The 22,658-nt window shown below is 47.0% G+C and overlaps 1 protein-coding gene across 1 annotated transcript in view; it reads left to right on the forward strand.

The window, feature by feature from the left end:
- Positions 1 to 22,658, forward strand: part of LOC144824265 (contactin-associated protein-like 5) — a 1,259,345-nt gene that overhangs the window by 1,084,460 nt on the left and 152,227 nt on the right. The window contains exon 18 of the mRNA XM_078683400.1: positions 5,597 to 5,836. Coding sequence (XP_078539526.1) covers positions 5,597 to 5,836 — 240 coding nt within the window. The remainder of the gene's footprint in view (positions 1 to 5,596; positions 5,837 to 22,658) is intronic.

The raw sequence follows: 22,658 nt of genomic DNA on the forward strand, positions 1-22,658 counted from the left end.
AACAGAAACTTTCAAGCTGTAAATCCATCCATCATGTATCCACCACACACACATCCACCCATCATCCATCCACCCATCCATCCATCATGCATCCACCACACACACATACACCCATCACCCATCCATCCATCCACCATGCATCCACCACACACACATACACCCATCCATCCACCATCCATCCATCCACCGATCCATCCATCCATCTACCCATCCACTCATCATCCATCCTCCCAGTCACCCATCCATCCACCCACCCACCATGCATCCGCCACACACACAACACCGATCACCCATCCACGGATCCATCCATCCACCACCCAGCCATGCATCCATGAGTGGAGTACCTAAAAAGCATCACTGGAAATATTTACATTTACTATAGGCATCGCTAGCTCTGCGAGGCTGAGCTATTTATGTAAACATCTCTTCACGTGTTTAAGCTGATGTCACCCATCACTCCTTTTGAAATAATGACATCTGCGAGGCTGAGCTATTTATTGTATAGGAGGCTCGAACCTTCGTTTACATCACCAAAGTCGGCAGCGCTAGCCGTCAGACCATATACTCTCCATGTCATCGAGGCTATAATTATAAGATATACAGCCTGTTCTTTACCGAAAACATACATTGAACTCGTTGGCATCCCTGTAAATATTTACACAACTTAATTAAAAAATGTGGACTTGTAGGCTTGCTGTCCTAAAATGGTACGTGAATTCCATGTAAAACAAACTTTCAAGCTGTAAATGTGGGCGGAATGTAATTTCGGCACATGAATGCACATGGACTTGTTGTCCTAAAATGGTACTTGAATTCCATGTAAAGCAGCAACTGTAAATGTGGACGGAATGTAATTTCGGCACATGAATGCACATGGACTTGTCCTAAAATGGTACTTGAATTCCATGTAAAGCAGCAACTTTATTCAAAAATGTGTGACTTTCAAGCTGTAAATGTGGACGGAATGTAATTTCGGCACATGAATGCACATGGACTTCTTGTCCTGTCATCCATCACTCTCTTTTACGAAAAGATGTCATATTGTGCGTGAATTCCATGTCAAACGGAGCATCTATTTACACGTTGGCATCGCTAGTCACCCATCACTGTTTATGCTAGCGCGATGTAATCGCTAGCGATCTACATGTCAATGCGATGTAGTAGCATGCGTCTGGATAGCATGCGTTGTGAAGCCGGCCGCGATGTAATAGTCGCGTTGCGCTGGCATCGCGATGCGATACATCCGTTGTAACGGGTGTTTCCCAAGCAGACACCCAAAGGCAAACCCCCAAGTGATCAAGGCCCCCACGGCCGGAGCTGGACACAACCAAGCAGAGAAGGCACTACCAACCCACCTGCAGAGGCAAGCAAGGGGCAAAACAGAGGGACAGCAAGACCAAGACCACCAGAGGCAAAGCCAAGGCTCCACCAATAGACTTGAAGATGCAAGGCCACACCACAACCCAAGGATGGATGAACCCGGAGAACCCAAAGGCGCACAACCCACCGTGGGGAGAGGTATCAGAAGAGGCAAAGGGGGAAACTGAACCCCAGCAGAACCCACAACTGCAGAGCCACCAAAAGAACAGGGACCAGAGACACCACAGGCACAAACGAGCCCCCTTACCAAAGCTCCAATAGACAAAGCCCAAACGACAGGTCCCAAGGGGAAAGCAACCAGACCAAGCCAAAACTGAAGGCACTCCACGCACCGGGCCAATGGCAGCCAGGCACACCAAGGACAACCCGAACAAAAAACGTTGTGAATCCATGGCCCCTGAGCTGAGGCAAGGCCAGGCAGAGAGAAAAGACACAGCCGGAAACGGGGACCAACAGGGCCGACAAGCAGGAGTGGAATGGAAAGCCGCAACACAGCACACTCCCCAGGGCAGACAGGAACGAGACCACACTAGCCGCCCCACCAGCACACCCACCAGCCACGTACAGCACCTGGTACTACAATGACGTCTCCCACATAGGCACTAATCAAGCAAGATCCAGCCCAAACGCCGAGATCAGAAGAGAACAGGTACCGAGAGGGTGGAATGGCCATAAGCCAGGCAGAAGCAACAGGGGAGAAACCAAGGAACTTCAGAGGCAGAAACAAAGGAAGACCCATACCATCCAGCCCCCACTGGTAGCAAAGGAACTGGCAGCAGAGAGACAGTGTACCCTCAAAAGCAGCCCAAGCACTCAAAAGGGAACCCAAGAGAGGAGAAGGAAACCACAACACAGTACCCAACCTCCACCATCCAGCCCACGCGCAACCCACAACCCAGCACCAGGCAAGAAGCAAACACCAATGCCAGCAACAATGCACATCAGGGGCACCACCAGCGCAGCCCCAGAGCCAACAGTCGACCATGAACAGCCGCAGGAGACCAGCAAAAGGCAGAAGTTGCACAGTACACCAGTGAACCCCAGCACCAAGGGCCTTGCCCGACCAGACAGAGGGCACAACACCAAACCCCCCCAGGCAAAAACATAACCCAAGAAGCAGGAAGGCCGGGAACCCCAAGGGCCTGACTCAGGACACAAGAAGCGACCAACCCACAGAGGAGCAAGGAAAACCAAGCAAAAACCCACAGGAGGAGGCAGATGCCACACAACACCACCAGCCCCCATCAGACAGCCCAGGAAGAGACCACCAACACAGCGCCAGGTAACAGGTAGAAAACACAAACCCCAGCTCCTGGGAGGCTGGGATCCCCACACGCCAGTACCAGGGAGCTGGAACAGGAGAGAAACTGCCATGCAGTACTTACCCCCATGGCAGGCAGACAGCACAATACACCACCTGCCCCCACCAGCCAGCCCAGGAACCGACAACCAGCGCAGCCCTGGACAGAAGGCCAACCAGAAACACCCCAATAGAGAGAGAGATAACAGAGCCCCAAACACAGACCAAGCAACAGGGTTGCCATGGTCACAAAAGGCCAACAGTCTACAGCACCAGGTAAACCTTGGGGGACTCCCAACCAGGCCCGACCCTACTCAATGCCAGAGAGCATGCGTGACCAAGTACAAACAGGGAGGCAAGGGCGAAGGAAGAGCCAGCCACCCATGGAAGGCAACAATCAGACCCAATCAAAGAGCAGACCAGAACACAAAAAGGGTGACACAGCTGCAGGCAGAACCAGGACTGGCAATATAAACCGCTATGTGGTGCTCACCACCGGGGCATGCAGACACCACCACACACCGACTTCCCCCACCAGCCAGCCCAGGCGACCTCCACCAGACCAGCACCAGGCAAAGAGGAATTGCCTGCAGCATACGGCACTCCCAGGCGGCTTCAGAGCTCCAGGGAGGAAAAAGGCCATAATGCAGGACCCCACCAGTCAGCCAGGAAATCCAAGAGGTACCACCAAGACTGGCCCTGAGTCATCCTACAGCAGCATCACCAGCACGTCTTCCAGACCGGCCCTGCCCAGCCCAGAGAAGACACCCCCTGCAACCCGGAACAAGAGGTTGGCACCCCAGCCGCAACGCGGCTTCCGGCAAGCACGACAGGCCAGGAGACCGCGCAGCAGTGCGTTGAGGACAACCCAACAGCCCAACAAAGACATCCAAAGTGCAACAGGTAAGAGCAACCAGCAAAATCCACATCCCATTCTGTAGGACAACAGAAAAAAAGAACTGGCGGAATGCTGGATTGGTACAGCTAATGTACTCCCAGTGGGAGCAGGTAGGGTTTGGTGTCCCATCATTCTCCTGTTCTTTTTTCTGTTGTTGAGATGGTCATCTTCACTTTTAAGGAATGGGACGAGGACTGTAGGGACTGGAAGGTAATAAGAGTGTCACTGTAGCATATCAAATGAATGTTTCATGGTTAGAATCTCAGCACTATAAGATGTAGAAGGATATTTATTGTACGTAATAAAGACACTGGTTGTTCGGCCGGATTCACTGTCATACCTCAGGTGCAGATATTATTCATGTTTTTTTTAATTGCACCTTAATTAGTGATTTCTGGGTTCATGTATTTCAAGAACTGAGTAAATAACCTACTCAAGAATTTACTAAACTAATCCTGCGTTGGTACTATTCAAATGTACCAAACAACTATGAAGGTATTTTTTCGGTAATATTTAATAATAAAAGCTGAAATAAGCACTGCAAGATTTTGACTAGAAAGTATAGCAAATTGGGTTGCATGAGTTGTTGTCACAATTTATGGATTTTGACTAGTCGCGCCCCTCGCCTAGAAAAGGGGCGCCCTTAGTCGTGCCATGAAACCGAGCTTCAGTTGCAGGGGCTGGTTTGGGTGGTCAGATTTTGCAATGACGTGTGGGTACACGTTTGGAAACTGAAACCTATCTCATTTTTGGTATATAAGGCGGCGTTCCTGGGGTCTCCATCTCTTTGTCTCCTTGGACCCAGGGAAGCTGCAAGAACGTCGGAAACCATCCACCCACCCAGCAGGAGAGTAAGGCGGAGCGCTGACAGTTAACACCAAAAGGGGCATGCGCAGCAATGGAGGTTCAGCGACCGGATGGACCCCAAGAGGGGGTACGATGGAACTGTGCAGTGGATAGGCGGGGAGGGAACAGACCTGCTGGTGGTCCTGGACTCTACTGCCAAAGGTAGGCATGGGGAGGGGACTGACCTGCCGGTGGTCCTGTCTCTGCTGCCCTATACCGCAACGTAGGGACTGTGTGGACTCTTTGGGAGGCTGCCTGTGTTCAGGTACCTCAGTGGGCCGGTGCGCTATGTGGTGCCCAGTATTTCAAGCAATTCAATATTGCTGTAGCACGTAGGGGCATGCCTGCACAATGTGCACAGCTGAGTGGGTCGGCTGAGTCGGCTAAAAAAATATAAGTACTTGTGTATGGCAAAGCTAAAATCAATTATAATGTTATGCCTAATTTCCTTACTGCCTTTGCCATGTGGCAATGTTTGTTGTGGCGCATTGGGGCTTGCTGGCACAATGTGCGCAGTTCAGTGGGTTGGCCGAGTCGGGCAACAAATTTAAGTACATGTGTATGGCGAAGCTGAAATCAATTATAATGTTATGCCTAATTTCCTTACTGCCTTTGACATGTGGATGTCGCAAAACGTCTGTTGCTGTGGATCAGGATATATATCCAAGTAGTACTTTACTCCCGTAATGGTTGTGTAGATTTATATGATTTGATGTGAATAAAAGTCTACACCTTGGACAACATAACCGATGTTTTGATATTCTTTTTGCACAGTGGTCGCTGAGGGTGTCAGAAGTGAGGTGGATTGAGTGTTTCAATGTGCGCTTACTATTGTTGTTTTGAGATGGGTAGCTTCCAAAAGAATACTGATCGGGATTATTGGATGGTTGCAAGCATTTGTCATGAACATACTTTGGGATAACTTGATAGTCAGAATTCTTAGAATAATCAATGAAATGCTGAAATGTATTTCAAACATATTTAAAAGTCTACAGGTGTACATTTCACTTTTTAAATAAGTCACCATCACCGACATTAAACTATTTCTCATATCGCATGACTGTTCATATGTTAATGTGTGCTGGACAACATAGAAAAACAGAGCGGTGACATGCTCACAAAAGGAAAATTCAATGTAACTGGACGTATGTTTATGCTTTTTCTTCTCACAGGGGGCACAGCATCTCGACAGGGAGGATTTGTGGGGTGCATCCGCTCATTACGTGTGAATGGACAGACTCATGATCTTGAAGAGAGAGCTAGGATGACTTCTGGCGTAAAGCCGGGGTGCCCGGGCCACTGCAGTAGTTACGGCAAGCTCTGCCACAATGGAGGGAAATGTATCGAAAAGTACAACGGCTCGACATGTGACTGCACCACCTCAGCGTACGAAGGAGCATTTTGTAAAAAAGGTATAATGCTGCATATTACCTGTTGCTTTCACTCAAATATACATTTCTTGACAATTTGTACGTGCACATTTTTTTAAGTAAACAGTTGATCTGTTGTTAACGATCTACTGCTGGCAGTTTGAAAAATATTCTATAGAAGGGGAGCTATGTCTCAATACAGACTTGCTATTACGATTTGAAACTGCTTTAAGTATATAAAAAAATCATACAATTAATTCAGGTAGCAGGCTGTGCGTTTCCCTTTGTATCACTGAGGAACATTGTCCTTTTATTATTTATTGCCCTTCACTTAGCTTGTGAAATTGGTGCTCACAATTCAGTTTATCCAAGAAAGTTCAGAATAACCATATACATATTCATAAATTCTGAAATCTAAAATATCGCTACAGCGACATTTTGTTTTGAAAACTATATATGTTTTCTACTACTATCAATTTAAGGGCCATTTTAATTCGTTTTTAATGTTATCAGAATTGTCTGAATTTCAACATGTCCTTTTGTCTCACAATAAATCATAGAATTGCTCATCTAATTTAGAAAAATAAGATTGAAATTATGTTTACATCACAAAGATATGACAAATGTGTGGTAGCTGTACCTGCTCCAGATTTACAAATGGAGCTAAAACAAGGACAATGGATGCTAAGGACAGAAACTTCTTTTATTTTATGCTATTTGATGAAATACTGAATTTGACAGTCTGACAGTAAGTAACATCACCACACAGGTGCATTTATACTGTAGGCAAAAAGGCATCCAGTGGAACCATAATGTTTTAAGAATAGTGAACAATTTTCAGTATTCGATACATAGTTGAATTCAATGAATGCATTACATTGTTTCTGAACTTTTGAATGTCTGTTCCTGACCATTCGTTATTGCAAATCATTTCATTTATTTTTCTGGACTAAAGGCACTTCTCTTAAATTATGCTACCCAGCACACATGTAACACCGAATTCTGGAACTCTAGGTCGTTCAAAAAGCTGCAAACCGCATGCTGCTGGGTGTGGATAAAAGACATTGTGCACAGAACAGTTCTGACCAGAGCAGTGGCATGCTCTTCTTGGGCTACAATTATACAATATTTGTGGCCATAAAATGGCAACAAAAATTAAAACTCTTAAAATGCAACATTGCGACTTTTGTGAGATTTCACATGCATTATAAAGTTTTTCTGGGGCCCACTTGTCACCGAGCCATGATTTAGTTCTCATTTTGTAGCATGTTTAGGCTGTTCCATCCATTACCAGGGAACACATGGCCTGATTTATCACAGTACTGTGTTGCTTTTGTGTCATGCATGGTGTCGCCAGGGCAACGCAATACTAAGGTCAGATGTACCAAGCAAGGCAAGGCCACCTTGCCTGGCCCTGCATTGCTTTGGAAATCTGGAGTAATGCAAGGCAGCGCAAGTCGCTGCCTTGCATTATGCTTCCCTGGGAAGGTGTTTCTTTGATGGAGCGTGGGTGATCGCACGCATCCACCCATGGATTTTGGAGCATTGCCATATTTACCAAGACCTCCCATGGGAGGCAAAACAGGGAGAAATGTATGTATTTATTGCATTCTGCAGCACACTTAGTAGGAGACAAAAACGTCAGAGGGTGTTTTTTGTGCAGGAAGGTGTTCCTTCCTGCACAAATGCAAACCTGCCTGCAGTGCAGGCACCTTTACACCATGATTTATGGGTGCCTGCATTACCGCTAAGCAGCAGATTGTGTGCCAGCACAGTTAGAGTGCAGGAATGTGCCATATATTAGTAAATAGGGCACATTCCTGTTCTTTCCCTTTCATGCAGCTCAGCAAGTTGTCTTACTGTGATGCGCTGCATGAAAGATTAATACATCTGGGCAACAGTATCAAACAATTTAAGTGTAACACTTTTGAGGTCTACTGTTGAAAGCAGGCTAACAAGGTAATTCAAGAAATCCATTATCTACCTTTCTTCTCACGGTAGTAAACAAAGGTCATTCATGTCTTACAATATATGAAACCCTGAAAAACATTGTTTTCTGTGAACATAAAACGAGGTACTTTGTACAAATGCCGAAGTATACACTTTTTAACAGCTGGCTTAGATGGTGTCTTGATTTTGTGACAAACGGCTGCTTGGGTAGGTGGCACACTGGCCAGGATGGGATTGGCCATTAATTTCCTCAGGCTGGAGGCTTTGGAGGTCGGTTTTCAAGGCCTATTGCGCCAGCTGGCATTTTTGTCACATTTTCTAGCTCCCTGGAGTTTATTGCAGAATTCACAAAGGAGCACAAGCAGAGATAGGGAGTGATCCAGCGTTTAAGAAACTTACAATTTTGCCATCTGGACCCAAATTCATTACGCTAAAGCCCCTTTCATGCTGGGTGAGTTTAAACCAAACTTACCAGTTGACTCATAATGGTTTATCCTTTGCATTTGGCGAAGAAATCTTTATAAGTTAATCAGGGGTTAGCAAAATAACATTAGAATTACTAAATCACCATAGAATATATCTTTTGTACTAATAATGACAAATTCATTTGTGAATTCATTCATTTGTGAATTGAAAAAATGCTTTATATAAAATAATATGATTGTTCATCAAGTACAATACAGCTCGAATCATAGATCACCACACAAGAGAAAATCATTAACAATATAATAGCATTGTTTCTTGAACTTTCAAGATAGAGATCTTGTACTCCAGGACCTGACGAAGAAAGGGGAGATTAAGTATGAGAACACAAGAGTAATGGTGTTCCCGGACTACTCCCGCGACGTACAAAAACAGCGGCGAACCTTCGACCCCGTCAAGGCAAAATATTAAGAGCACTTGGGATTCAGTACATGTTATTGTTTCCAGCTAAACTGAAAGTCATTCTTCGGTGCTCTATGCTCTTTTTCCAGACCCCGGAAGAGGCGTGGTCGTGGGTAGAGGAGTGGCCCTTGTTGATGCGTGGATCTCCCCGAACTCCTGGGCTGAGTACAGAAAAGAGAATTGGTTCCAGTCAAGACAGATCTAAAGGAAAACGTCGGAGATGAGCGTTGAGGCTCCGGAGTTCGATGGGGAGCACACCGGGGAGGTCCTTGAGGCCCAGAGAAAATAAGTTGCAACTGTTGGACTTGGACGAAGATACCGTTCAGGGGTCTGGGGCGTCCTCACTACGGAGGTCAAGTGAGACCGTTAATACGGACGTATTGAAGCGAGAAGACTCGACGGATGTGGACAGGGAGCATCCAATGCTCGAGAGCCTATAACGCCTGGAAGCGCAAGATCCGACCCTGCCTGAAACAGCTGGACCACAACTGCAACCATCTAACAATGGCAAGGAGGACTGAGAAATGGGGGCCAGACAGCCGCCACAAACCACAAAGAATTCCCTGAGGCCTGATAGACACTGCAGAACTTTGGCCTACTGAAGGGAAGTACAATTTGTGTGATTCTTATATCATTGTGTAGTTGATTGAATTGGGAGGGGCAGGGAGGGTTACAGACCTTTTGGTGGACTACCTGTGCCACAGTTGTCATGTTGACGAATGGTGGGGTGGTGTGGGTACCTGAAGAGTGTAGGGTGGAGGGGTTTGTTGGACAGTGTCCGGAGTTGTGCGATAAGTTTGTTGTACGAGGGGGGATAGTTTCTTTCAGTTTGACCACGTGGACACTGAGATTGTGATGGGACCAAGAGATGTGAGCACTGATTCAGGAGGGGGAGGGAGCCCTGTGTGGATTAATTACCTATAGGACAATGGTTGAGGGCAGATATACAATAATGACATGGAACGTCAATGAGTTAGGGAACAAAATTAAACAAGGGTTAGTAACCACTTACTTTAAAAGACTTAAACCCAATATTACACTATTGCAGGAGACGCATCTGACGGGCTCCCACTGTTCTTTCCTTGGGAGAGGGCAGTATCATACCCAGGCACATGTGGGTTTCACTAAGGGTTCGATGGGAGTGGCAATTCTTGTTAAAAAAAAAACCCTTTCACATCACACAGCAATGGGTAGATCCAAGCGAGACTTATATTGCCGTCCAGGGTATTTGGAATTGTAAGCAGTTCCTTCTTATTTGTGATTCTTCTCCCCCAAGACTCCAACAACGCACACTTGATAAATTGGCGGATCTCCAATTGCACTACAAACCCGACACACAAATTATAAGTGGGGATTTTAATGATGTACTTGACCCCTTCTTGGATCGCACCCACCTGCGGCTGGGCATGCCAGGGCATACACCATTGGCAAAATTTCGAGATGTCCTTGGGCTGACTGACATTTGGCATCGCTATCACCCGAACATGCACGCCTATTCTTATTTCTCGGGGGCTCACGAGGTGTTCTCGAGACTCAACTATCTCTTTGTTCCAGCAAGTGAGATTTGGGCATGTGGAGAGGGTGGAATATATGGCTAGGGGCATCTCGGATCATTCACCACTCCTACTAACGATGGGGGGGAAGACGGGCACCCGGACAGCGAATTGGCGTCTAAGCTCATGGGCCCTGAAAGACAAAAGAGTGGCTAATGGGATCAGGGTTGATTCGGAGCTCCATTTTAAAGAAAATGTTGGATCTGTCCAATCGGCAGTTACCTTATGGGAGGCATTTAAAATGGCGTTCAGGGATAGGGCACAAAATATAATTGCACATAAACGGAGACAAGAACTTTAAGAGGTAGAGGCCCTAGAGTGTAAACTGCTCAGTCTTGAAAGGGAGAGAACCTGCATGTTGAATACGCACACCCATCGTCAAATTGAGTTAACCAAGAGGGAGTATCAAGCGCTAGTCACTCATGAGGTGCAGGCCCAACATCTCGCAGTCAAACATCGGTTATATGAGATGGGGGACAGAGCAGGGAAGCTACTTGCATGGTTGGGCAGGAAGAAATTAGAGTTCAGATGGGTAATGACCATCCAAGCACAAGGCCATACATACACAACGCCCAGGGACATAGCGGGAGCCTTTGCCCGGTACTACACAGAGCTCTATGCAGCTCGATCGCAAACCAGTGAGGCTCACATATTCCAATACCTCGAAACAATTGAGCTTCCCTCACTTTCCCAAGAGGACAGAGATAACTTAGAGGAAGACTTAACTCTTGACAGGGTGACAGGGTGACAGGGGCCATCAGTCACCAAAAGTCTGGATAAACCCCAGGCCCCAACATAATCCCGGGGGAATTTTAAAAATTGAATATTAGTCTGCTGGCTCCACATTTGCTTAATATGTTCAAGCGGTCAAAAGAGCAGGGAATCCAGCCAAGAGATTTCCGATGGGCCACTGTAGTAGTTCTCCATAAGGAACGGAAGCCCCCGGAGGAGTGTGGGTCCTACATACCCATATCGCTACTCAACATTGAAACCAAAATTCTGGCCACTATTCTGGTGACGGTTATGTCCCCCCTGATAAATAGGGGTCAATCCAGGTTCATGCCAAAACGAGTGACTCATTTATATTTAAGGCGCTTAGCTAACTGGAGGGATGCGGTTCATGCTCATTTCCTTAGCCGCTGAGAAGGCGTTTGATACCATACATTGCCCCTTTATGACATGCACCCTGGAAAAGTTTGTATTCGCTCCAATATTCCGGAAATGGTTAGCACTTTTATAAAATGCTCCAGAGGCTGCTGTCAGGGTAAATGGAGTCACCTCACATTACTGGCCTATTCAAAGAGGCACAAGGCAAGGCTGCCCCCTCTCTCTTCTCCTGTTCGCTCTAATACTAGAGCCATTGGCTTGTGTTGTTTGTGCCTCCCAGTGATTGGGTGGCTTCATTGATGAGTCCAGATATTTAAAAGAAGAACGCATATCTTTATATGCAGATGATATTTTGCTCTATGTCACAGACCTGATGGAGACACTTCCCAAAATCCTGACTGTTTTTGAAGAATATGGGCGTCACGCCGGATTCAGGATTAACTGTAGTAAATCCACCCTGTATCCACTGGGAGTGGTGGTGGAACCCCAGTCCTACCCGAGTTGCCTGCGATACACTACAGAGGGATTTACCTACCTTGGACTTTATATCACCACTGAGGTGGGTACCAGTTTAGAACGTAATATTAGGCGAGTTCTTTCCAATTTCCAAGAAGATGTTAAAGGGTGGAGGAAGCTCCCTCTGACAATCATGGGGAGTGCCGCGATTTATAAAATGATTACACTTCCCCGGTTACTCTATGTCTTGCAAAATAATTACTGTAAAATTCCAGAGACCTTGTTTACAACTCTTAAAAGCGAATGACGTCTGTTTCTTTGGCACGGGGCCCAACCACGAATAGCACTACAAACACTGCAGTGAAACCTGCACAATGGAGGTTTGGCCTTACCGGACATCAGAGCATATTACAGAGCGGCCAATCTCACAGTAATTAATGAATGGAATCATGCTCCTAGAGACCACCCCACCTATATGTTGGAAAGACTGCAATTCCAGATACGCACGCAACTGAACTATTTATATGGAGGTAAAGGTAGCAGTCAGCTCCTGCCTGCTACCCAAAGAGTAGTAGAGGCCTGGAAGGGTGCTGAGAGGAAAATGAGATGGGACAAGAAGTTTACCAGGGAAACCTCTCGGTAGGAGTGGACAAGATTGATTGATTTGGAAAAATTTAGATGCTTCAAGCAGTGGGATCTAATCGGGATTTCTAAAATAGGGGACATCTTGGGAAAAGGCACACTGGCTCCATTCACCACACTGCAGGCTACCTATCACTTAAATACCTCTCAATCTCTTATCTCAGACTAAAACATGCCTGGCAAACTGAGGGAATTGACGCAGAATCACTGCCTGAATGTGCTCCATTAGAAAGCCGGCTACTACAAGAAGAGATTCTTGCTCAGGCCATCTTATTGACCTATAAAGCACTACTTAACAATATGCCTGATAAACTGCGCCCACTTAGAGCAAAATGGGAGCTTACCACTGGTCCAATGGAAGATATAGACTGGGAGGCAAACCTCATGCATCCATGAGAAGTGGCAATTAAATTAAGATGCCGTCTTATTCAATACAAAATCCTCCACAGGACTTATTTGGATAGGGCGAGACTCCACACCATGGGGAGAGCTAGCAACCCGGACTGACATACAGAACGAGGTACATTCATCTATACCCTATGGGAGTGCAACAGCATACAGACATACTGGAATAAGATAGTGACAGAATTGAACAACATTCTGGGTGCACAAACCTGACCTGGAGGCCCAATTTCTCTTACTGGGAATCCCCATGGATGTGGATCTGCCATGTCACAAACTCCTGGGTGTCCATAAACTCCCTACACTTAAGGAATGGAGGGCAGATTTAGACCTCTATATGGTGGCAGAACAAGTGAGGTACAAAGCCAGGGGCTGCCCCCAGAAATTTAGATAGATATGGGCCCCATGGAAAGCATACTATGGTCTGGAACTGGGGGAGGAGGGGGGAGGGAGTTGATCCATTATTGGGAACACGGGAGACTGTGCCCTTACAGTTGTGAAGTCTGACCCAATGTCAACCAATGTAAACAATCTTGATTGACTATCAACCTATGTTCATCTTTGAGTTTGATGTCTTATCTCTTGCTCTCATTTCATGAGTGCGGTGCTGGATTGTTTATTCTGTACCACATGTCATTGCTCAGCAGCCAATTTATATCGTGTGGTCATGATTTTTTTGATTACATGGTTATATTGCAATTAATAAATAAAAATATGTATAAATAAAACCAATATAATAGGAATTTTACATCTCAAATTTCAGCGCAATGAATGAGTGGATAAGCGTAGAGGCAAAGGATGAAGAATAAGACATTTGCAAATAATTTATGCAAATTCAGAATATCATACTAACCAAACGTAGGAGGTTCAAGAAATCTGGAAAGCTACCCTTCGGCCATGAGAGTAAGCCAAGCCCCTCAAGAAGAGTTAAGGAGCAAAGTCAAAGAGTCAGGAGCAGCAGAGCAACAGCCAGCCCATAGAATAGAAGAAACAGTGTCACAGCTCTCTCCTCTTGCAAAATAGGAAAACACACTCACAAATCCCATCCCTTAGTACAGTTACTTATACCCCAAATTCACTACAAGTCAAACCCCTATTCTATCCACCCCACATAGAGAAAACATTTTATTGCCTAAAAACAAGGGGTGTCTCAATCAAACCACTTTTGATGTGCCTAAATCATAATATCTTATTGTTCGAACATCACACACTGTAATCACTTCCAGCAGAGGAAACTCTAGTATCGAGCTTCCGTTTTTGTACATCTCTCCATCTCACTAATGTAACATTTTATTATATCAAATGTCCTTTCTCCGCAAGGAAATTCTTTCTTTATCGCTTCCTTCTCTGCGCAACTTTGGCCATCATCAGGAACTTGCGAATGGCTGTTCACAGTGGTCCATTTTCTTCCCTTCTATATTTCTAATATCCCATGTTAACTCAAAAATGTCTCTCAGGCCTTTTCTGCAAGGCAGCAGACCATACTTCTAGAAAGACAGATACATGCATTAATTATCACTTTATAAGACTCTATTATCAAAGGCACTTTGAATGCTTTCATTTGTTTTTTTCTTCTTTGCACACTGCACATTTATTTTCTATTTGTTAGTGAAAAATAAACTCTTGACTTTTGACTATTTTTTACATTAGTCATGTGCATTTGCGGCCTATCCTAACACTCCCTGCACAACCATTCCCCTTTAATTTTTTTGTAGTTTCACACGTTTTTGATTAGTATTTAGCACACTGAGGGGTTCAACCCGAGCAGGTTTTATTTCGCAAAAACCCTGTTCCATCAGGAGAGTGAATCAGAAAGTATGGCAGAGAGGATGGAATAGAGCAGAATAGGGAGGTCATAGAGGCAGAAGATAGAGATGGGGAAGAGATAGAGAATGGATGAGCAGAAAACAAGCAAAGGAAGTGAGTGTAGCTGGATTTGGTATTTTTGCCATGGCAGTGTGGCTCCCAATCCTGTCCAGACACTGGTAGTTTGCCGTGGTCATAGAGAGAAAGAAGTATTATATCATATGTGTTATTGGTATGGATTTGTGTCTAGTACAGAAAAACTTGTGGTGCACAAGATTCAATATTACACCATTCAGATACATTAAATGCACCCTTTTTTAAATCCACAGTTAACCCTGTTGTGTGTGACTCTGTAATCTAACAACGTACATGAAATCAGATCCTCATTTGCTTCTAGCTGCCTCTCAATTCACAGACATAAAGAGCAGTGGAAAATACATATAGATCTTGAGTGCATGCCTTTGACTCACTCAACTAGCCCCTTTAAAGCTTATTTACAAAAATCTACAAATACTATTTCTGTATTTCTGATTTGTTTGCCTATTTAACATATTTGTGTGAACATCTCCCCTCTCCCCTTTGACACCAATTAAACATTTTCTTTTCTATGATGTAATTTGCACCTCAGAGACTTTACACCTCCATACAAAAAATATAAATATTTATTCTCTTCAAACATTATCAGGGCCTACTAGTAAAACACTCAGCCAGCAAGGTTGACGATGTGAAGAAGATAGAAAAGGGGAAGTGGCAGAATCTACTGAAAGGTAACAATCACATTTAGGGGACCTAACATTTTCCATGCACAACAATTGATATGTTCTATTAGAGGAAAACAAATGAACACATTCTTTTACCAATTATGATACTCTTACAATAGTCCAAAAAAGAAAACAAACAGGTGGTGCTATTTCATTGCTTGACTAGTCATAGTTCCGATCTCACCTGCTTACATCGAGAGTGTGACCACTGAAAAGACCTGTGTGATGATGGCATACTACTGCATCATGCTGCCACCCAGGGATGGTGACTACAAAACAGCTCATATCTGCTGTCCATATTGACCAAGATACCAGTTGTGACTCCTCCTTTCCCTGTTTTCCCTGTTATTATCAGATTTACAGTTGTTCTCATTTGCACAGCATATACGATTGCTCAATATACAGCACATCTCATTTTATATTTATATGGTGTTCTCATTGGCTTAAGATTTTCTGCACGTCATGGCTTCAGGGAACTTTTGGAATTTGTCGCCCCCACAAGCTTTTCAATCAGCGTCTGGTGAATCAACACCTAAATGGAAGGAGTGGGGAGAATATTTTATCAATTACACTTCCTTCTATCTTTGAAAATGACAATGACTTAACCCCTGAGAAGAAGAAGAAAATACGTTTGCACTTTTGCGGTCCTGGTGGGTTGAAAATATATAAACACAGACCTGTTGAACAGGGGGATGTATTCTACAATGCTTTGGACCACTTTGTCACTTATTTGAAACCCACAGTATGTGTGGCCAAGGATTGATACACATGCTTTCATAGAATGCAGGGCAAGGAGGAGACCATAGAAGACTTTGTAGCTGCGTTAAATAACTTAGCCATTAACTGTAATTTTAGGTCACTGCATGATGCACTGATTTGCAATCTGATATTCATGCATGTGACTAACCCATCTATTCAGGACAATTTGTGGTGCATCGTGAAAAGAGCTAATTTAACAGTAAGATGTGTGAACGTTGTACTATCTGATGAGAAGAAGAAAAACGAGGACACTATGGGGCATATTCACAAGGAGCCTTCGCGGAATTAACTGCAATTTATCGCAGCCAAAGTCGTGATAAATTTATCCCACCATTCACAAGCTGGTGCTAGCAGCCCATAGCACCACTTTTCCAGCGATAGAAGCCGCAAAAAACATCGCCACAGAGGACCCCTGCAACTATCTCTAATGAGATGCAGAGTAGGCATTCACAACGACCAGACAGATCAGCGATAAGAACACAAAACTTGCAATAAAGGCGCGTTAGCAGTAGGAATTTTACACCAGCTCTGACCTGGTGTAAAGTCAGACGGCAGGCTGCACCACAATAGGGAGCCCTTCCCAGGGCGTAATCAGAAGGGCAACAGATGTCATGGAGCAACTGAACATGCATCACGGACACAAAAGAGGGCCACAACACCCACCCTGCACCCACCGGACCACCACAGGGGCAGCACAGACAATCACAGCGGCCTGCCAGGAAACGCACCTGCCTTACAGGCACAACATCTGACAATGTGATTGTCAATTACGGACTGAAAGGGACAACCATTCCTTTGCATCCTGGCCATCATCGCCTAACAGGCCTACGGCACCAGCGCAGCGGACAACCAACATCCCCCTCCACACCAAGCTGCTGGCTGTGCACCAACTGTTGGCCCCTGGCAAACCCCAAACAACACCCGCCACAGTCGGCGGAGTCTCACAGCCAGCCACGTCCAAGACCCCCACACCTGTCCTGGACATCACCATCATCCTGGCACCCCAGTCATCAGACGGCCAACACAATGAGTAGGAACCGCTGGAGACCAAGCAAGGACCACACGCAATAGCTGGATGCACGCACGTGTAGGGGGCAATCCACTGCACACATGTCTCACCTGTGCCCCCTGGTGACACAGCACACAATCAGCGCAACAGGAAGAACAAGTCACACATCAATGTGCAGGCAACATTCGAACACCGTGGGACCTTCACCAATGTCGCCTCCAAATATACAGCCAGTGTGTATAATCCCTTCACCCTCCGACAGTCCAATAGCAACCAGCCGTCCCAGGATGGCACCAAGGGAAATGCACATCCCCTTGGCAACTCCCTAATTACCACCCCACTCACCTCAACTCCACAACCACGAATTCTACAACTCTGGCATTGCACACGTCACAAGTCCACAACCAAGATGCACAACAACATGCCCATCCTCCAGACACGATAGAACAACTCACAGTGGTAACCTGGGCAAGCAGTGAACATGACCAATCTACGGCATGGCACCTCACCCACACCATAGACGAATGTTGGGAGAGTTGGCAACCAGGCATATGTGAAGGATGCAGTAGATCCATGATTGGGAATGTACACAATGCCAAGAGTGGCGGCGAAGTGCAGAACAAACCACAGTATGCAGACCACACCCATATCCACCGCGACATACACCTCTGCTGAATGAAGTGTAGTGGACAGTGGATGCAACCATGTCACCCCAACCAGTGGGGGGTCCTTGCGGAAAAGTTGCCTATTATGCCCCACCTGTAAGCGTGAGCAGAGTGGGATGGGCCGGCGTATGCCAGGCCCGCATAGGGGTGTGAATAAAAAGCACATAGCCCTGGGCGCAGTTCTCTTCCGGAAAGCCCAACGTCTCTGCCAGGGCGGCGCCTCCCACCCCGCCATGAGGCCAATTACGTCCTCATTAGCAGAGTTGCCTGAGAGCCTGTGCACCTGCCATACCCTGACCCGCTGGACCACAAACCCGTCAAGCCAACCCTACGCCGCCAGGCCACACTGATCAGCATCTGACACCGGTGTGTGTCATAGAGGGCCCCCCACGTGCCAGTGTAAGCTCCAAGCCCGGGGCCCGTGACCTGGGCAGCCTATCAGACCACCGCTGTCCCCCGACGCTGGCCCACATTACTCCTTTCTCATTAACATATTCTACCGGCGACCTCTGCAGCCCAGTGGGTCCCATATGTGAGACTGTGTCCTGTTTCCTGAATGGCAGTGACCCCAAATCCAGGACAGCGGCCACAGCACCAGACTCCCTTTGATCCATGAGGCATACCTCCATATGCGCATCTTGCATCACATCCTGCCACAAACCCTGTCCAACGCCATCTGGCGAGCTGTGCTGCCACAAACGCTGTCCAACGCCATCAGGCGAGCTGTGCTACCACAAACCCTGTCCAACCCCATCTGGCGAACCGTGGATGAGGGACTAGGAAATCCTTGCAGACCAGTAGGTCTCACATTCAGCACCTAGTCGCGAATAACGAATGTCTGAGTCCACACCAGTGGAAGCACGGAGAGGAGTAAGAAGAAGATGCGGCTCAGTCCGGACGAAAGCCAGGTCACTGTTACGGAGGTGACAGAACACGTGGTGCCACTGAACCTGAACTACGCAGGCCGGTGGGGCCACCAACCTATGCCGGCGACACTCGGTGAACGGCCCGTGCTGTCCGCTGCCTACGGCCTACACTGCTCTCAGCCTAGGTTGTACTTGAGTAGGCCACAGATTTGGAACTGAACATTGATTATGCAAAGGCAGATGCCACATCATTGCACACAAGGAGAGACCTAAGAGGATGTTGCCTTGCTACTTGGCGGAGAGAAAAGGATCATCTTTGCGGAGGTGTTCGTACACTACCGACAACTGCCCTGGTGTCACTAGCGCTGTGCATCACGAGCCGAAGACACATGGCTGTGGGCCACTGTGGCCGCTGCCTACGGCCTACACTGCGGTCCAGTAGGTCACAGAGTCATGATTTTTCAATGGCGGAATCCATATCAGTGTACCGGCATTATCGCAGTCTGCATCCCCTCTCAGCCCCGATGCCACTAAGACTGTTCCCCGACATTCATGGACACTCTCTGATTGGACAGTGGTGATGTCTGAGCCTATGGACTAGGGGGCATTTTTCACCCCCATGTAGATGATACGGACTTGGTGGTGGCAATGGACTGGCGCATTCCACTCCTCCATTTGCTGCGTACTGATAAAATCAAACATTTCGGGCTCTTGCCCTGAAGGACACCTTCCACTGTCCCACAAAACACTCCGAAACATACATCTCGAACAATGATGGTTACCCGCCCATGCCGCATGGCCCATCTGACTGCACCGCAAGCCACCGTCCCGTGGTTGGGTGCCTGTGCCAGCCCCAATGCATCCAGGGCCACTAACTCTGTGCTGGTCAAGTCCGGGACCCCTTCTCCGGGGCCATAGGCTGCACCCTGATGCGTGGGCCTTGGGCTCATCAACGGCATGACTCTGTGGCCTTGTGCTGTATGCAGCCTCCGGGCCCATATGCGTCCCACCAGGGCTCATTCACCAAAGCGAGTCCAGGCCGACTTGGACGACGCATCACCACAGGAGGCACATGCCACCACCGCAAGGACCACCTCCAAACGCCATCTGCAGGAGTTGAAGCGGTGGTCCAGACTGACTTTGTGGTTGCTCAGGCCTGTCATGGATGCCATCATCAGCCTGTTACCATGCTCAGCACTCCAGGTTCCAGTGACTCAGTGCACCACAGGTCATTGTCCGTAGCTGATTGTGTTTTGTCCTGTGGAGCGGTTGCACGGGTATGTCACCTCAGACAGTGTGGGAGCCCTAAGACGTTGATGGTGAAGATGATGCAGGTCTGACACACCCCACTGCATCTGCATGAGGAATATATTGAAGGGAAAAAACGAGACTTTTTCTGCACATGAGCGAGCTCATCTCTAGTGTCCACAGCCCAGTGCACTGCGATTAACGGACACTTCTGTTTGCATGTTGGCTGTCCTCTGGACTTTATCCAGCTCACCCCATGTTGCTCATCAGTTGACTCTGTATTGCATGTGTTTTCTGTTTGCGTTGCACTGGTGTCCAATGTCCAAGTGGGTGCCAACACCAGACATTCTGTGCGGGTTGGTTTACACTCAACCCACACACATCCAGCACAGGTGTCACTGTACATGTGGCCCTGCCAATAAAGGAGCCGGGCGCATGTGCCCATAGCCAGTTCAACATGGTCTCTGCGTTTGTCCCTGTGGTCTTGTAGTATGCATGTGGTCCCTGGGCCCTACGACTTTACATTGTGCGGTGTACCACGGACGCAGACATGTCACCAGACGCAGCGGGTTGGGGCTTGGATATGTAGCTTTGTCGTCACCCACTCCATTCGTGAGGTGAGTGGCCAGGGCCGTCGTATGCACAGCCAGCATGGGTGTGTGACTGCTAATCACGTGCCCCTGGGAGTGCTTCTTTGCTGTGCATGTGCATCTGCATGTGTCTCTATGGCAGCCTGGGTCTCCTTAGTGGGGTGTGGGTGGGCCCGGTAGGGTGATAGACCCCTACGTATGTGTCCTGGTTCGCATTCCATGGGTTCAGCCCCCACCCACACCTGTTGGGCCACCTCCTTTTGGCGTGCTGACACATACCATTGGGGTACAATGTGTGTCGGTGAAGTGTCGTGAGCCAGCTGTCCCTGCAGGTGCTTCCTGTTGTGTGGTCTGTTGCAGGCTTGGGGGTCTCCTCTGAGTTGCTTGGGTGTCCGGTCCTGGGGGGGTTGCGTGGGATATCCATTGGCTGTTGAGGGGCGTCGGTATCGATGGTGTGGTGGCCATCTCGGGCATCACTGATGCGTTGTGTTATGTGCTCTGCTGCAGGTGTTATGTGCCCCTCTGCGATGTGCAGGGGAGGTGCCTGTTGCGTTTGTGTTGGCATATATGTTGGCGCATTGTGCTAGTTTGCATGCAGACTGTATGGCGGTGTACATTGTGTCTGTTTGGGGGTGCTGAATTCCTCTGCTTGTGGGTCAGTTGCTGGTAGTGTTCTGTCACCTCCGTGATGTTAGTCTTGTTTTCCTGCGGTCTGCACCCCGTCTTTCTCTCCCTCCTCTCCTTGGCCTTCCTTGACCCCGTTGTTCCTTGCTGGTAGTCTGTTGGGGTTGTGGGGTTCGAGTTGGGCTCTGCACTGGGTCAGGGAGTATGCATGTTGCGACATGCTTTGGCTTGTCTCTGGTGTATTTTTACTGGTGTTTTTATTGTGCATTGTCCCGCATTGTCCCGCCAGACGCGTGGGATTTGCAGGCCTGTGGCCGGTTTTCGCTACTTTTTGTACCACAGTTTACCTCATTGCATGTTTTTTTGCGTTCACGTATCGCATTTTTTGATTTTCACATGGACATTTGCCGTGTTGTCTGGTTTCTATCGCATCCTAACGGATTGTTGTGAATTTCACATTGACACAGGGTTATTTTCCCGTGATGGGCTGCGATGTTGAAAGTTGCGTTACGCTACTGTTGCGGTAGTTATCACACGTTCTAGTGAATATACCCCTGATCAATAGTCTGTTAGCATGGCTTTTGAATTAGAGGGGACAGATAAAACCAATAGTCAAGTGAAGACCAACTATGACTTTAAGATCAATCTTGCTAGTAGTAATGGGTACTCCCTAAAGTGGGCAAAAGTGGATCCTGTGGTCTTTATACATAATCTGATAAACATTACCCGGCATGCTTTCGAAATCTGTTTGACTGAGGGTAATGAGGATAAAGAGGTTTTAAATGCTTTCCATAATATTTCTGGTGAGGCTCGAAAGTAACTGACAAGGGAGCAGAAACAGAGTTCGAATAAGCCAAAGGGATGGTTTGATAAAAGTCGTAGCAAAGCCCCTACCCTCTTGAATAAGGCTTTGCATAGCCCTAATAGATCTCAAGAGGAAAAAAGACAGGCGAGATATTCCTATCGACAGGCCTTAAAAAGGAGAAAGATTCAATTGAAGACAGAAGCATGGGAGACGTTACAAGAGGCTTGTGTGAGAAAAGATAACTACGCCTTCTGGAAAGCAGTCAATGCCCCATTCTTTACACAGAGGGATACTGATAAGATAGATATCGCTATTTCCGAGGATAAGTGGGTCGAATTCTTTGTGGGTCTCTATAATGATGATCCTATGGGACAAAATGAGACAGCCTCATTAATAGTGATCCCCAAAGATAGTGTGCAGAAGGAAGTATTCCCCATAGATATTAGCATCTCTATTGAGGAGGTCACTAAGGCCTTAAAAGAGAGTGCCTCTGGTAAAGCGCCAGGACCGGATGGCGACCCTGTGGACGTGTATAAAAGCAATATTTAATTATGCGCCCCTCTACTTACTAATGTTTTAAACAGATGTAGTCGTTATGGTTTTATCTCCACATGGTCAGATGCTATAGTGATCGCGTTTTTTTAAAAGGGAGACAGAAACTAACCAAGTTGCTACCGCCCTATTTCCCTTCTAGACTCCCTTCTGAAAGTAGTGGGGAGGGTGATTCTTAATAGAC

Source organism: Lissotriton helveticus, chromosome 3_1, assembly GCF_964261635.1.
Source record: "Lissotriton helveticus chromosome 3_1, aLisHel1.1, whole genome shotgun sequence".
In the NCBI taxonomy this organism is placed as follows: Eukaryota; Metazoa; Chordata; class Amphibia; order Caudata; family Salamandridae; genus Lissotriton; species Lissotriton helveticus.